Below are 17620 nucleotides of genomic sequence, written 5' to 3'. Positions count from 1 at the left end.
CTTGGCGCCGCTCTTGGGCTGATTGGACTTGCATGGCGTCGTCTCCATCACGGTCTCGCCTTCGTCCTCCGAAAAACAGCCGTCGAGCGCCTGAGGGGTTTCCTCTTCGCCTTTTTCGTGAAGCTGCTCACTTGCAACTTCCAGCAGCTCGCGATTCCAGATGGTCTCGTGTCCTCAGGAAGACGTTCTTTTTGAGCTTAAAGCCCCCAGCGAAGGCCGTCGCAACATTGCCCACAGTCCATCGCGCATGCGCGGCGCCGGATGAGAGAAAATGAGAAAGGGCTATCAGCGCTTTCCTTCTTGCTGCTAAGTTAGGAACAAGTGGACGACCCGGATGAACGCCTTGGACAAGTGTGCTGCTTTAAGTTCGCCTTTTGCCTTCGCGGTTTCCTCTATTTCATTACTTCCAGATTTGATTGGAGCTATATAGTGCATTGAATGACGACAGTCCTCTGGTCATCGGCGGGACACTGTTCGGTGATAAGCTGCACGAATAACAACCGAAAGTGCAGAATAAGTTGATTTATCTTAATCTTGATATTTTGCAGTGGTGACATTGACTCGATTTTATTATCTACAACGCTGAAGGCCCATTTCCACCGCCGGGTGTGGCTGGAAATTGTCGAAAAGTTAGTTCAATCGCTTTTTCTGAATCGCGATTTCCTGCACAATACCAGAGAGCCGTGAACTTACGTTGACCGTCACAACGTGACTGAATTTTTCTTATTTTGAAAATTAGCACATAATGTAGCTAAAAAAAAATTAATCTATATTGCTGAAACACGCTCATGCATCGATTTCGAATCGATGAATCACTGATCGATTCTCTTCATCAGCCCATCTTGACTTTGCTGTTTTCAGTCCTCGACAAAGGGCATACTCGTCGACACGGGATCCTCACATAAAACTTTAATGAAATCTTCGAGCCGAAGGGAGCTGCTTTCGATCGTTCCCTGCGATATTCTTATTTCGCGCGTCCTTGTTTACATTATATTTTATTGATGTGGACAACACGAAACACCAAAAATATTCTCGGTGTACTGCATCTAAAACGACAAAAAAAGAAAAAGAAACAAACAAAAAAAATTTGAAGATAAATTTAATCGCTGTTAACTGATACAATATTTTGAGTATACATGCCTTGCCCGCACCATACTGGTGGTTGAGTTCACAGTGTCACACCGCGCGGATGCGCATACCAAGGCGTAGGATGCCGCTAACGGCCCGGACATGCGCTAACATGCACCATATTTTCAACAAAGCTACCTATAGTTTTGTTAGACGTAACTTGGAAAAACGTGCGGAGCTTACGATGATGACGTTTATCCAGTACGTGCGGAATTTTTTGGCATTGGTGCGATTGCGCTACGAGCAGAAAGCAAAGGCGTGCGCGAACGGAAGCAACGGTTGAAAAGTGCCGTCGCTCGCCGCTATGAAATGCGTCCCGCAAACTGGATAATCCGCGGCCGCATCCCTTTCCTGCCGCTCGTACTTTCTCTAACTTGACGGCTACTCTGTCTCGTGGGGCATGCCGACGAAGCGATCGGACGATCGTCGGGAAACGGGGTAATTGCTACAGCCGAATGCGGAGCAGTTCACCATTGCCCTCGCTGCGAAGGGCCGTCGAGTCAACCACCAGCATGGCGGATACCGGTGTTCGACGTCATTATGTGACGTAGGTGCAAGGCATGTATAGTCTGAGGGCTATACATGTTTAAAAGTTGAAATTTTACCCGATGCGGGCTGTTGACAGGTGCAAACTATAGATTTGTTTATTGCTTTTTTTTTTCTAGATCGTTCACTGTAACAAGACGTGAAGGATTTTATGAATACCGGAGTGTATTAATATTGATTTATGTATGATACAAGCTTCTTTGTGAGCTAATACAGCAGGCATTTGTCAGGGTGTACTGTGTGGACTATGCACGGCGTGCGGACTATGCACCGGGTGCGGACTATCTATAAGCAAAAACTTTTATTTTTGAGCGCAATACGTCCCCCCTCCTGAAACAAGCACCATGATGTTCGGATAAACGTCGTCGCGGTCCTGAGCCGCCCAGTTGGGTTCTTGTACGTCACAGTCGCAGGCTGTTCTGATTTTACCTCCTTCGTTGTTGAAAAGAGTGCCTCATGGCAGTATAGGCATGTTTGCACAATGCTGGCAAAACACAGACTGTCTACTTTTTTTTTTTTTATTTTAACTTAGGCATGTTTACTTGGAAGTCATGAGCCGCGCTTGGAACCTCGGAGAGCCGCATGCGTCTCGCGAGCCGCATTTTGGCCACCTCTGAGGCTCTGATATATGATGTGATCTAGGGTGATCAACACCAGCACGATAAGGTCCGTGCGGGGTGACCACTGAATGCCACCGTAAAACTCTTGGCTCAAAAGTCATTCGTTTTTTAACAGTTTTGCTGCTCTTGTTACAATGTGAGCATGTGTTCGAAATTTGAAACGTGACATTTGCTGTTTATGATCTAAAATGCTTTAATGTTACTGTGTAGCAGACATTCCCCGTTTTATCGAGAAAGAGTTCGGTGAATTAAAGCGTGAAACACACGCCAGAAAAAATCGCGTCGCGTCGCACTGTCGAGCGGCATGACAAGAACAGCCACTCCTGACACTCTGAAGTTGCCGAATGCCGTGCCGTCACGTCACAGCGTCAGCGATGGTTGCTATGGGACGCCACACAGCGCCGAGACAAGACGCGATTTTTCCTCACATATGTTTCACGCTTCAGATGACTGGTGAGCAGGAAATGTGTGGTTAATAAAAGGAATTCCCCGTGGAATACGCACGGTGCTCCGGAATATGACTTGTGGCCTGAGTGAGGGCGGCGTTTCCAACCATGCACCAGACTCTGTCGTCTGCCCACTGCACCTGTCGGCAGACTGCGCCACCAGCTACAACACGCGCTTGGAGGTTTTCTACCTGCTAGCTTGGTCGTGTGCAAACACGTACGCCAGTTGCCTAGGAAATTCTGTTGGTCTCTTTTTTTCCACAGGAACGGAACTAAACCCTGAAATTTCACCAGGTAATATCAGACATGTTCAAGTTACTCAAGAAAAGAAGATAAGTTACTGAGTATCGGCTTCAAAAGTAACTAAAGTAGAGTAGAGAATACTAAACTTCAAATTAATTGAGGAAATTACTACCGTAAAATTTTGTAAGGGTGCCCTCCCCCGAGAAATCACCCATCCCGTTTTTCTGGCTAAATATCTGTAACATAAAAATTCCGAAACATCGCCCACCCCTGATTCCCATTGGACGTCAAGCAATGCCCGACAAGAATTGCGCACCAACAGCGCTATGTGCGGTACCGGTGTGTCCGAGAAGCGAGTTCATAGCGGGTTCCCGCGTTTTTGTCTGCGATCTGCGCGCAATATCGGCTCGCGTAACACGCGAGCTGTTACCCTCGTGTATATCGCATCGTGAAATGCGAATCTGCTGCGTCCCCGATTTGCGGTACCCGCACCCGATTTCGTAGCGGATTTCGTGTTTTTGTCCGCGATCTGCGCGCGCGATATCGATTTTTAGCTGTAAGTAACACGCGCGAGTTGCTCCGCGTGTATATTGCATCGTGAATTGCGATTCTGTTGCATTCACGCATTCTATTGCATTCAGTGAATTAGTTTTAGTTACTGTTTTATATTTTCTTATGATACCAATAAAGGACAGAAGTTGTATTCATAAACAAAATTGCGTTAGTCTAACGGGCAGCCACCTTGTTTGAAGATTCTTCTTCTGGGTGTCTTTGTGGTTTTTTTTTTGTATTTTTTAATTTTGTTAAATGACGTACAAGGTAGTTCCTATTCCTCGGCGTACACTGCGGATGTATGCCGCTTCTACTTCGAGGTTTTGCTCTGTGAGAGTTAGGCTTTGCATACACTGTGCTAAAATGCTTAACCGCTTTCTTTCTTTTTCTTTGTAAAATTCGAAGTCTGGAAGTTTTGGACGTCCTGAGCTCTGCGAGGCAAGGTCAACCCAAACTTGACTCTCCCGCGCAGCTACCAGCCTCTCTCCTCCGATTTTCTTCTTTCCCCGCCATCATCCAAATCTTTCTCGAACATTGCATCTATAAAAGCAGTTTACAGGCCGTCTTCTTACGCGTTTTCTCTACAGGAATACAAAAAATTACTCAACACACACACACACAAAAAAGAGAAACAAAATAAAACGTGCACTTCTTGTCTCCGGGAGCCTTGGGACACAAAGAACGCCAGTCTCCGCTGCTATATAATTCCGTGGTTACTCCGCCCCACCTGAACACTTCCAGACGCTGTTGTGACAACGATATGATGGAACCGCCATACAAATCAACTACATCGAAACCGGTTTTATTTTTTTCATAGGGAGTTTTATAGTCTTTTATACGAATCAGATCTCGGTCACCAGAACACTCCTTCATTCATTCTACCGGGTTGCATCGAGGAACTAAAGCCCGAATCTTCGGCCCGCATAAATCATCGCCAAAAATTGAAACTCCCTGAGAATGTGACGCTAGACGTGTTGATAACATGCGGAAGTTTGAGCATATGACGTTACCCGAATCGAGAGATTACATAGAAGAAAACGTTTTCTATGAGTTCCATTCCTAAATTTGAGATTGTGAGGGCTCAAATTTAGGTTTTGATGCGTCCTAGGTAAACGTCAACTCATAAAAAACAAAAGGAAGTTTTTTTTATTACTTTATTTGAAACAATGCCCTGTGATCATATTTTTCCATCTTATCAACCCCGCTAGCGTTTCATATCTCACAGAGTTTTTGGCTTTCTGCAATACGTATATAGTTTATTTATGCACCGGGTTTTATTTTCTCGGTCGAACCCGGCGTGTAGTATTCGTTCCTCCCACAACTCCTGCCGGTATACTTGGGCGTTTCCAGCGGCCCAGCCCAGTGCGTGCCCGAGCGATTGTGGCGCACGCGTACTGCTCACGCTGCTTTGCGTGCTTTCGAAAGAGCCGTTTGTCAAAGGCGGAGCCACATTTTTTTTCTTCGTTCAAATACAGATCGACCAGAAGCGACGTATAGCGACCCATTTTGCCGTTAACAATAAGTTGGCAGCCGGATCGCCTTGGCCGTCTTACGGGTGAGCTCGCCACAGCGTCTCCTTGAAGTCGCACTGCTCGTGCACCATACAAAAAGGACACTGTCTGCAGAGGCGTGTTTCTTTCCTTGCACGACAGTCGTTTCACGTTGGCCCTACAAAACGCTGTCTGCAAACAGCGAGGGAGAGCTCCCAAGCAGCACAGATTTGGCCAATCATTGGTCCAATGGCTGGCAATGGTCTTTGGGCCATTGGCCAGACAGTGGCCAGACAATGGCCAATGACTTGCGTCTCTCTGGCCATCAGCCACCGGCCAAACATTGACCGATGAATGGCCACTCTTTGGCCACCCCAGCCTTTGGCCATCGCTTGGCCAAGATCCGTGCTGCTTGGAGGTAATGCTAACGTCTCAGCCAGAGGCCAGACGGTCATCATGTCTGCAAACATGTTGGCAGCGTAAACATATGTATGTATGAAGCAAACATGCTTAGAGTACGCGTGAGGCGTAGTCCACGGATAATACTGCCATCGTGTTTGTGGCAAGCACCGCGTGTCTTTTGTTATGTTGTGCGGGCAGTGGGAATGTGGCTTTAGGCATATGCTGCGTGACTGAACAAGTAAAGGTCATTTGTGTTTTTCTTTTTTTTTGTTTACAGAGCGTCTTTGGTTTCGGTTCGAGCTTCCTCGGTCTTTTCCAGCAAGATACCGTACAAAATGTGGCCTAGCCGGCTCGCACGAAAGAAACTACCCGAGAATGTCATAGGCCAGCCTCAAACAGCCTCGCTTGAAGAGAACTCCAATCGCAACGTTGCAGTACCGCAGACTGGCGTAGAAAGCAGCAAAACGTACGTATGCTATAAACTCGCTTGTTATTTTTATTTTCTAAAAGCCAACATTTACAATACTCAGGCTGATGTTTTTTTAACGCCGTCGATAAGCGCTACGTATGGAAGTACGCATGCCTGTTTTGTACTTCAATTTACGCTGATGACTTCACGCTCACTTTACCAGACAGCGTGCCTGCACGCTGTCTGCGTACATATAATACTTTAAAAAAAGTTCCTGAAAAAAAATAATACGCAGGTGGACGTACGCGTTTCTTAATGAAGAGTAACTGCTGCATAATTTACTTAAATTCTCTTGACATATGCTTTGCAATAGTTAAGAAATGTAATTACTATGTACACATTTTTGATCGCAGGTGGGGCCTCGCGGCAAACACGTATATATTCGCCGGCCCTGCCGGATTCTGCTTCCCCAGTTCAATTCGATGCAATATTATTTAAAAAGAAAAACTCACGTAAAAAACTGTTATAGAATACTCTGAAAAAAAAAAAGAAGAAAAAAAAAAAGACTCCTAACCGTACTCCAGCGCCGAGCTATTTGAGCTATATATACTGAGGGTGTCTGGTCAATGGGTGGAACATGTGTCCCGGCAGTCATATTCTTTAAATGAAACGGTCATGGTTTGTTTTGTGTCAGAAACACAAGATGGTGGAGGGGACACATCAGTTCCCCGTTGCCAGACTCCCAGCCGTGGTTGCTAGACGGTCGCCATTTCCAAGATATTGTCAAACTCCCCGAGTATAAACCATTCTGAAACACAGAGAGAAACGAATTAATTCGACAGGCGGCTTTGGGTCCAAGAATGCATCGCTCTCACGGAGTCCCGCACGGAGTACCGGTTCAAAACGAGCTTTTCCAGCGCAATATCGGTTTTCGCCATTTATATGCTGCAGTACAGCAGTAGAGGCCTGTTCACACACTTGCGTTTGCGTAGAACCGAGTTTTCGCAATGTCTTAGGAGAAAACATGTGGCACGCTGGCGCCATTCATGAGGTGACACTGGGTCTCGATTTCACTAGAGCGAAAGTTTTGCAGTATTCACAAGATTAAATGTACGTATTTTATCTAGGAGTCTGGAATATGATCGTTTACAACACTGTCAAATGTTTTTCAAGGCAACAAATTATTATGTGTGTAAACAAAATGAATGGTAAGGTAAATGCAAGTGTGTAAATTGAGTGGTCTAGCGCTCACCAGCTCGGAGCACTTGGAACGAAAGCTCGCGCTGCAGAACCCAGCGATCCTGGGTTCAATCCCCAGCCCTGCCCGTTTCGATCTGGATGAGCATCATACCGGAGTGCGGTCGTCTGCATGATGCACGTTGAAGATCGCAGGCTAGCGGTTGTACTGCACTGGTTGAATTTCTCATTTACAGCTGGGAGACAAGTCGCCCGTCGAAGCAGACTAAGTTCTAGGCTGTATAGACATACACACACCCACATTTTTTATTTCATGGCTACTCGATGGATGGCGTCATTATGGTCTCTCGTCGTAAATGTTTTTAGGTTAACTGTAGTAAGCGATCGCAAGTGTGTAAGCCAACCTTAAGCGTACCAACGGGGAACCGAAACAAGCACGCCGCTCTGCTGGAAGGACGACGAGAGGTAGTGGGGAACGCGACAATGCAGAGTCTAGTTTTTATTTGTGACGGAAACACCGTTAACAATTAGTTCAGCGTGGCTATTTTCCAGGGTTGGGCAGTATCGCGATACAAATGTGTCGCGATAGTATTTCAGAAATACATTTCGTATTGTTGCTATGCTGACCAAAGTTCCTTCCGATTCTCCAAACTATTTTTCTATCCGTCCTCTTCTCCCTTCTGAGAAGTATTGCGTAGTCGGAGACTCGAACCAGGTGGCGTATCAGGAGTGGAGTCAGAGCTTCTTTTGCCGCAGGTCCGTAAGTAGGGATTTCTTGAGTCCTTATTTGCTGGCATCCAGTGGCCACTGCTAACCGTCTTTCTTGTCTTAGTGTGTACAGTACCCCATCATACAAAGCTGAGTCACAGTCCGTTGCATCACGATCCTGGTGGTGGTTGACTTGAAATATTAGGATGACTCACGCAGTAAAGTTCAGCACATATTTCAATGCGTCTGCGGCTGCGCCCGTGATATTGCACGGCTCGCGGGTATGCCATCAGCCGACGTGAACGTGACCCGCTGCTCTGGCGATCCGAAATCCAGGAAGGAGGCCAGACGTGGCCTCGCTGTGCCGACCCAGACTTCGTACACCTGCGACTCGTCTCGAGCGCGCTGTTTCTCAGAGAGCTCGCACCTGAGCCGGCAATATGAGATCGCAATCCACGAGGTCTCTGTTTTAATGATGCTAGGCGAAATTTGAGGACTGCAATCCATGCGTCGGTGGTAGAGGGTCGGCAGGAAGGACCTTCAGAACAGGGATGCCACCGTATCGTTTTTTCAACCATAACAGAAGACAAGACATGTATTCCCGGATGTTTCGGGTGGTCCATTATTTTCAAAAATTCCAAATGACACTGCCTGCACGATCTTGAACTATTAACCTCCAACGAAAGCACGTATTGTCCTTTCATACAGCAGGGTGGTAAAGTTTCATGTTCCAGGCCAGACCCACAGAAAAAGAATACCAGTTCATTCCACCGTGACGTCATGTGATCAATGTTGACAGGGGCGTCCTTATTGGACAGGGGCGTGGTGAAGTTTTGATGGGATTTAGGGTAACATAAAATTTACTTAGAGATTGAAGACTTTTCGCACCCCTCGTCAGACAGACAGGATGTCAGTGAAGGGACCGCGGTCAGTCCTTGATGGAACGTTTTTTTTTGAGCCCATTGAAGACTTCTCGTCGTCCGAAACCACTATCGTCAAGGCAAACTGCCAAGCCTACGGGAAAATAATTTCGGGATCAAAAACTTCCACTTCAAACTTCAAGTTTCATCTCAGTTGGCGTCTCAAACAAATTTGAAGAATGTATTGCAGTGTCAGTATTTCTGTATTTGTATTTCTGCCGTCCCCAAAAAGGAATTCCTGTATTTGCATTTACAAAGTCTTTTTGCCTCATTGAAAATGTATTTCCGATACGTATCGCGACACATTTTTACAGATATTTTTTTAGTATCAGTATCTTAGCTACTATCTTAATGTATCCCAGTATTTGTAATTCCAAATACATGTTTGAATATTTCTGCCCGACCCCGATATTTTCACAGAGGCCGGATGTGGCTGACACCAGTCGACTACGGAAGAGCTCCGGGAAATAACAAGTGTCAACCTCAGCGTCATGCACTTAAATTACATGAAGTTAGATCGTAATGCGAAAGCATTAACTGTCCCATGGAGGGAAGCCGTCGTTATCATTGTCTGTAGCCGCAAAAAACGGAGCATCACCTTCCATTGGCTGAGCGAAACAGTACCTGAATTTCCATTTCCAATAAAACACAAAGAAAAGCAGAGCAACGCAGATTCTTCGTCGCGGAAGCCGGCGGGTGCGCTCAAGGTCAAAGCGGAGCGCCCCAGAAATAAAAAAAACAAAAAAAGTACAGCAACACAATGCTTCGTCACGGAAGCCGTCGAGAAGCCGGCGGGGTTCACCGCGCCTGCGAAGTGGGGGAGCATTGATCTCACTGCCAGAGCGTCGTGTGCGCTCTGGCAGTGAGATCAATGCTCCCCCACCGTCGCTGCTTGTAGGAATACGCGGCGTGTAAAAATGCTTTCGCATTCCTACATGTGAGCAGTCTTAAGTCTCTCTGCCGAAATTTGTTTTTGTAATAAAACATTTACAAAACGTATAGAGACTACTATCTTGGAATCGCGAATGTGTTCGTTTTGTTGCCGAACACCCGCTAACGGCGGTCGGGCCTTCCCGCCAACAAAACACTGTTTTGCAGATCCAAGCATTAACTGTGCATAACGTAACTGAAATCGACAACATCTTGTTGTGTCAGCCTTTCGTGATCATTGATCACTCGAAGGAGCGCTTCATCTTCGCTGTCTGAGGATTCCGGTAGCGGGCCCTAGAGATCTGCGCGGGCTCGGGCTAGCCCGAAAGCCCGAGCCCGACCCGACAGTCGGGTCGGGCTTGGGCCAATAGATGAGAGCCCTGTTCGAGTTCGGTTCGGGTTCTTGTCGATTTCATCCGAACTGCGTCGAGCTCGGGTCGATTCTAGTTGGAGACATCGGGGCCCGACTGCCCGACCTTATTGTCAAATATTTCGGAATTGGGGTAAATATTTATCTTATCTTCGAAAACAAAGAAAGTACCAAAAAGCTTGTTTGAACACAAACAGTGGCAATCTGGATATTGTGCCGCAAGTCATTAGGTTTTATACAAAGCCCGCTACACTATGACAACCCTCTAGGTCAGTTGTTCTCAAATAGGAGTATGCGACTCCTGAGAACGCATGTCTACGATTCAGGAAACCTGGCAATAAATTTGATTTTTTTTAATAGAGATGCTTCGTGAACCAGGCGAACAGGATGAGCCACGCGCAAAATGTTGAAAGCAGGAAAACCCACCGCCTTCGAAGAATGGCCACAAGCCGAGAAACCTCGCCCTAGCAACACCGAGGTGGAACGTTACTTAGACAGTGAAAACAGTTGTGTAAACATCGGGGACCTTCTTGAGTAGTGGAAATCTCATGCAGCAAAATATCACGTGCTCAGCCAAATTGCGCGGAAAATCCCGTGTATTCCAGCGACGAGCGCGAGTAGCGTGCGAAATCTCAGCTCCACTGGACTTGTTCTTCGACATTGAAGGACGAGGTTGTCTCCGGGTTGTGTAGATAACATCTTGTTCCTTCACAACAATGCGTAAATAATCATGTACATCATTACTCTCTATATCTGTTTCTTAATTTGTTAATTGGGGTGTGATCAAGCCTCAGTTGTATGTAAAAAAAAATACTTCAACTAAAGTTTTGTATCTTTCATCTTCTTCACTTTATTCACGTTTTTTTAAACGCTGTGACAATATTTGTCATTGCACAGCAGGGACTCGAAAAATGGCACAATGTTTTTAAACTTATCGCTTGTTATTTGCCTGTTGATGTGTCGAACTCAAGGCAAGTCTTATTCCAAATGTTAGCAAGGGGGATTATAAAATTGCGCGAACTTAATATAATTTTAATTTCAAAAATGTACTTTGGTCGAAAATGCATTTAAGTATATTGTCGTGCGTGCTAAAATCGTTTTCTTTATTTTTTTTCAGTAAAACCGGAATTCTGTTGTCCGCATTATCGTTCTCGAAACGGCCTGAGTAAATAGAATGGCTGTGTTCACCTTTGACACAAATGTGTTTTAAGAGATGCTGAACCGAAATTTAGATTTCGAAAAATAAGGCCGCAGAAGTGTTGCACGGGACGCTATGAACTACAAACCATCACTCATACAGCGATTTCTCAAAGGGATGGCCGTACTTTTGGAAAAGGGGGGCGCAATCAAGCGAGGACTATGACCTCACGATCCTCCTCGAACAGTTGAGAATGTGGTGAAGCGGCCTTGCTTCTGTCCTCCTCGCTTCGGTTCACCAACTCGAGGGGGGTGAGGCGGAGAGGAGAGAGAATGAGAATCGTGACGTCACGTGTCTCGTCGGCCGTGCTTAATTGCGGACTTCTTTTCCAAAAATACTACCAACCGTTAGAGATATCGCTGCCTGAGTTATGTTTTTGGGTTTGGCAGCGTCCCGCCTATCGCCCCAGCTTTGTTTTGTGAGTTCCATATTTTGGGTTAGATATTCTTTGAATTAACTTACAAATCGAAAATTATTGTTCAACATGGACGGTGTCATGTAAAACAAAGGTAGAACCAAAGTTACTAAAACACTCAATTGGGAAACTCACCCTTGAAACCCGAACCGCTAACGTCCACCGAGACCAAACTGGATACGATGATAGCGCCACCCTTTAGCGATAAGTAAAAAAAATTAAAGTATATTTATATAGCTACTGCGTAATGGCGCTGCGAGATGGCGCCCCCGGCCCTTGCGCAACACGACCTGAACCCATACGTGCAGCCGTGCAGTTCCCGGAGTGGCTGCTGCAGCAGAAATGGCGGCGTTGCGATTGCCTTTAGTTCGGTTCTCGAGTACGGATCGGAGCCCCGTTCTCAAAGCAGGCTCTATGGCAGTTTTCTAACTCAGTTGTTCTTGTAACGTTGGGTAGAACTACTAGAAAACACAGTCGGGGCCGGGTTCGGGTCCGGTTCGGCGTTATTGGGGCCGTGTACAGGTTGGATTCATGTCGAAAAGAGCAGTCGGGCTCGGGCCGCGTTCGGGCCAAATTTGTTTTTGGTCGGTTCAGGCTCGAACTTGCGTTTAGAAAGCCCACTCCGACTCGGGCCAAGTTTGGGCCAAGGCTTTATCGGGCCGGATCGGGTCGGGCCTAAATTTCCGACCCAATCTGATATCTGCGGGCTGCTGCGCGATACTCTGTAAAGCATGCTTCTCCGCAAATACACGTTTGCTGCGGCGAAACGCCTCCGATCTTGGCAAGACTGGGAAATGTTTCGAGGACAATTTTCTTTGGCCCGTCAGAAGAGGTGAACAGTGCGAGTGCACACCTTTGATCGGCGCTCTAGGTGCCCCAGTGCACGTGCGCCCATGCGTTTTATCGCATTGTCAAAGGAGGTGATCCTCGAGTTTAATGCTATACATGCATATCAAAATCTGCGCCTCTGGGCACTTCTAATTTTGATTACCCCTTTGTTAAGAAAGGAGGCGCAAATTCCCCGAAAATTCATGACGGGATTGCAATCTGTCGCACCCTTCAATTCTTTCGGTACAAGCGATTGTCGGCGTGAAGCAAACGATCGGAAGGTGCAGCTACTCGCGGAGTGCCGGCCGAAACAAGCTCGTCATCACGTTAGAGGCGGACGCGCGCGCAGGCATGAATGTAGTTAAACGGACAAGGCAGTGAGTTATATGATATCGCCGCGCGGCTGTTGCTGCCACCGAGGCCACTTCGAGAAATATCAGCAGCATGAGCACCACCGAACCATAGCAACGCTAATGATGCGGCGCTATTCTCTGGTGGGGTCCTGTTCCGGTGGGACTAGAGGGTTCTGCGTTTCAAAAAATGAAAGCCGTTTACAAACCCCTGTAACGCCGGTTTGAGCGCAGCTCTTGAGGAGAAGGATGGAAGCGTACTGAGGGATAGGTGACACCTTGAGGTCACGTGACCTCAGGAGGGGGTTGTGTGACCTCAGGGTGGTCACGTAACCTCGGGGGAGGGGGTCACGTGACCTCAGGGGAGTCACGTGACCTTGGGGGGGGGGGGGGAGGGGGGGGTAACGTGTTACGCCGACGCTTACGGCGACGCCGCTCAAGCCGGAAACGGGCCCCTAAGAGCTGCGCTCTAAAACGAGTTTCTCGTATAAAAATTCAAAAGCGCAAACACCAAGGAAAAGAAGAGGGGACAGGACAGAGCGCTTACTCCAACTGGAAGTTTAATGCATTCCCCGAGGAAGACATAAAAGAAGAATTAGCCATGTGAAGGTAAAAAAGAAGAGAAAAAAAAAAAAGAAGAAAAATTATTATTATAGTTTATAGATGCATTAAAAAATTTTTTTTAAACTAAATCTGACCCCTTGACACAAGCGAAAAAAGAATGTAATAAAAAAATTCAGAAGTATAAACAAAATCAGCAGGTCAAAGATAAGGTTCGAAAACATTAGAGTGACCCGCGTTAAGAAAAAAGGTCGAGGTATCTCATCTCTTTCTCGGACAGCGCTATTGACGGTGCGCTTATGCAAGCTTCCCCGAGAGACAATATTGCTTTCGCTTCATAGAGTTCTCGGGATCTTTTTTTGTGGTAATGCTTGAGGATCTTAGTCTGTTGGAATATGGGTGTGCAGTGGCAGTCGCGGACATGTATGGCGAGATGTCCCGATGGTGATGATTTCAGAGAAAGGTGATGCTCTCGAAGTCTCACGTTCACACAGCGCCCAGATTGTCTGACGTAGACTTTTCCACATGTGAATGGAATTTCGTATACTACGTTGATGTTGCAGTTGACGTACTTGTGCGTATGCTTGATGGTGCACTTGTTGTTATTTTCATTTTGCGTATTAATCTTAGGACACAATTTTTTGAGTTTGTTTGGAGCTGAAAGTACCACTGGTACTTCATACTTTGAGCCTATCCGTTTCAAGTTGTGGGATATGTTGTGGAAGTAGGGTATCACTGCCGGCCGCGTTTTCTTCTCGCAATTTCGTTGTCCTCTTCCCTTGGGAGTTGTAAGACATTCTGCTACATCAAACAATAATGAATTGGTGTATCCAGAATCCAGCAGCCTCTGCACTTGTGCTTCGAAACTACGCTTAGCCGTGTGTTCACAGGACTTGTGCAGAGCCGCTTTGAAGCAACTTTGCACTATTCCTCTTTTTATGATCTTAGAGTGGGCAGAATCAAAAGGTAGGAGTCTTTTTTTGGACCGTGGTGCGTAAGTCCAACAAGTGTGTGATTCTTCAAAGGACAGTTGTAAATCTAAAAATTGAAGCTTGCTATTAGTAGGTAACTCGTGTGTGAATTTGAGTCCTTGAGCTTGTGTCATGAAAGTGTTGCTTATGATGTTGAACGTAGCAGAATCATATTGGTCAGGTCCGATGGAAAGTAAAACGAGATAGTCATCGACGTATCTTTAGATACGTCGATGACTATCTCGTTTTACTTTCCATCGGACCTGACCAATATGATTCTGCTACGTTCAACATCATAAGCAACACTTTCATGACACAAGCTCAAGGACTCAAATTCACACACGAGTTACCTACTAATAGCAAGCTTCAATTTTTAGATTTACAACTGTCCTTTGAAGAATCACACACTTGTTGGACTTATGCACCACGGTCCAAAAAAAGACTCCTACCTTTTGATTCTGCCCACTCTAAGATCATCAAAAGAGGAATAGTGCAAAGTTGCTTCAAAGCGGCTCTGCACAAGTCCTGTGAACACACGGCTAAGCGTAGTTTCGAAGCACAAGTGCAGAGGCTGCTGGATTCTGGATACACCAATTCATTATTGTTTGATGTAGCAGAATGTCTTACAACTCCCAAGGGAAGAGGACAACGAAATTGCGAGAAGAAAACGCGGCTGGCAGTGATACCCTACTTCCACAACATATCCCACAACTTGAAACGGATAGGCTCAAAGTATGAAGTACCAGTGGTACTTTCAGCTCCAAACAAACTCAAAAAATTGTGTCCTAAGATTAATACGCAAAATGAAAATAACAACAAGTGCACCATCAAGCATACGCACAAGTACGTCAACTGCAACATCAACGTAGTATACGAAATTCCATTCACATGTGGAAAAGTCTACGTCGGACAATCTGGGCGCTGTGTGAACGTGAGACTTCGAGAGCATCACCTTTCTCTGAAATCATCACCATCGGGACATCTCGCCATACATGTCCGCGACTGCCACTGCACACCCATATTCCAACAGACTAAGATCCTCAAGCATTACCACAAAAAAAGATCCCGAGAATTCTATGAAGCGAAAGCAATATTGTCTCTCGGGGAAGCTTGCATAAGCGCACCGTCAATAGCGCTGTCCGAGAAAGAGATGAGATACCTCGACCTTTTTTCTTAACGCGGGTCACTCTAATGTTTTCTAACCTTATCTTTGACCTGCTGATTTTGTTTATACTTCTGAATTTTTTTATTACATTCTTTTTTCGCTTGTGTCAAGGGGTCAGATTTAGTTTAAAAAATTTTTTTTAATGCATCTATAAACTATAATAATAATTTTTCTTCTTTTTTTTTTTCTCTTCTTTTTTACTTTCACATGGCTAATTCTTCTTTTATGTCTTCCTCGGGGAATGCATTAAACTTCCAGTTGGAGTAAGCGCTCTGTCCTGTCCCCTCTTCTTTTCCTTGGTGTTTGCGCTTTTGAATTTTTATACAATGTGTAGCCAACTAGCCCAACAGTTAATTTTGATTCGAGTTTCTCGACTTGAGTTTGCCTAGTAGCGTGAATTTTATGGCACGGGGAATACCTATTGCAGCCGTCGTCTTCCGGGCCGTGCCGGGGGTATCAACAAATATCTTACCTACATGTGCTCTGGGAGCCTTAGTGCGGATTATAATTCCATCCGCACGTCTCAATTTGAAGCGCCAGCGAAATATTGTCACCTCAAACGCAAATGGGAATGCATAGGTTGTCTCATTTCTAAATAAAGAAGCAAATACATACCCGTTGCGAGCCTTTCAAAGAAAGGTGCTGCCCGCGCGGCCTCTTTCATTATTTTTACTTGAAAAAGAACCTGCTGGGAGCCTCAGAGGCAACCGAAGTCTCGTTGCGATGCTTAGCTTCTTAAGACTTAAAAAGACGTGTCTTTTTTTTTTCTTTTTTCCCACGTTGCATCTACCACGTTCGACTACATCATTGGCTACGTTTACATGGCTGTGACTGCAGCGCATCGGATCTAGTTAACGAATCGAATCGGTCCATGTAAACAACTCGGATCGGATCGGATCGGATCCGATCCGATCCGCTGGGACGGGGTGGTTTGAGATGGTCAATCCGAATCGAGACTCTCCATGTACACGCTAGCGGATCGAATCGAGTGTTCGAGAGAGGGATTACGGGAGGTTTGCTTAGCATGCCGCTAGGCAAACCGGACACGTCGGAAACGGTCTGAAGGTCACGAGGTTTGCGTTGTGATCCTTCGACACGAGGTGCCGCTACTGGTCGATCCGAATCCGTGTAAACTTAGTGTTTGAAGTGGATTCGATTCGCTAACTGGATCCGTAGCGCTGTTGTCGCATCCATGTAAACGTAGCCATTGATATGTATAAATATGGCACTGGCACATTCAAAATCAGTTCGAAATAGGCACAGGCACCCATTTCATGTTTTTAGAGCGCAGCTCTTAAGGCCCGTCCACACTTGCGAGAAAACGCGCGCGGCACACCGTGCACGGCAAGACGCGCCCCGTATTCTGAAGACCACACCAGCTAACGTTTCGCAGCCGCGGCAGTTACGTGACAGCGCAGGAGACTTCGCGCACACGTTGATTCGGAACCCACTTCGGGAACCCCTGCGCTAACATCACGAAGTCGGCACGAGAGTCCTTCACACAACTCGAGTGACGATGAACATACAACAGGGGTCACGAAAAAAACTCACCGGTGAGGCCCGAATCCTCGCCGATGATGGCTCATCGGTTCAGCTTCGCACCTTTATCCTTGAACTCGGGCTGCTTTTTATGATATAGAAATGGGTACATGCGTACCGTTTCAATAAAACGCTCTATGGTCCTGGTGTCGTTGTCCGGGCTCATGTCAAAAAGAAGCTTGGCTAGCTCGCCATTACACGGCGGCTCAACTTTGGCTCCAAAGCATTGCCATGGCATCCCACGTCACTATATGTGACGCCTCTGATTGGCGCGTCCGTCCCAGTAATGCTGATGCAATGCAATGCCAGCAATTCGGCAAAAAAAAAAAAAAGAGGAAAAGCACAGGGGGTATTTTTTTTTGCGGCAGGAAAATCTTTCCGCTCAACGGGTTTTGCGAACCGCGTGTTTATCGCTAGTGTGGGCGGGCCTTTAGGCGCCCGTTTCCGCGTATAGCAGCGTCGCCGTCGCCATAACCGCCCCGCTAAATTTAGCGGGAAATTGAATTGGTGTTGAGATCACGTGACGACAATCTTTCCGCTAAATCTAGCGGAGAATACTGAATTTGTTCCTGGGTGACGTCACACGAAGTCATGTGACGTCATTTTCCCCGCTGAATTTAGCAGAAAAACTG

The 17620-nt window shown here is 46.3% G+C and overlaps 1 protein-coding gene across 1 annotated transcript in view; it reads left to right on the top strand.

Moving 5' to 3' along the window:
* The first annotated feature begins 5743 nt into the window (after positions 1–5743).
* The window catches only part of LOC8026373, a 55459-nt gene continuing 43582 nt past the window's right edge, over positions 5744–17620 (top strand). Inside the window, exon 1 of the mRNA XM_040207389.3 lies at positions 5744–5893. Within this exon, the coding sequence (XP_040063323.2) occupies positions 5763–5893 (131 nt within the window). The 5' untranslated portion in view covers positions 5744–5762. The remainder of the gene's footprint in view (positions 5894–17620) is intronic.

Source organism: Ixodes scapularis, unplaced genomic scaffold (assembly GCF_016920785.2).
Source record: "Ixodes scapularis isolate PalLabHiFi unplaced genomic scaffold, ASM1692078v2 PGA_scaffold1__304_contigs__length_218370807, whole genome shotgun sequence".
Taxonomy (NCBI): Eukaryota; Metazoa; Arthropoda; class Arachnida; order Ixodida; family Ixodidae; genus Ixodes; species Ixodes scapularis.
The sequence above is the reverse complement of the archived record's forward strand: the minus strand, read 5'-3'. Positions and strand labels throughout refer to the sequence as shown.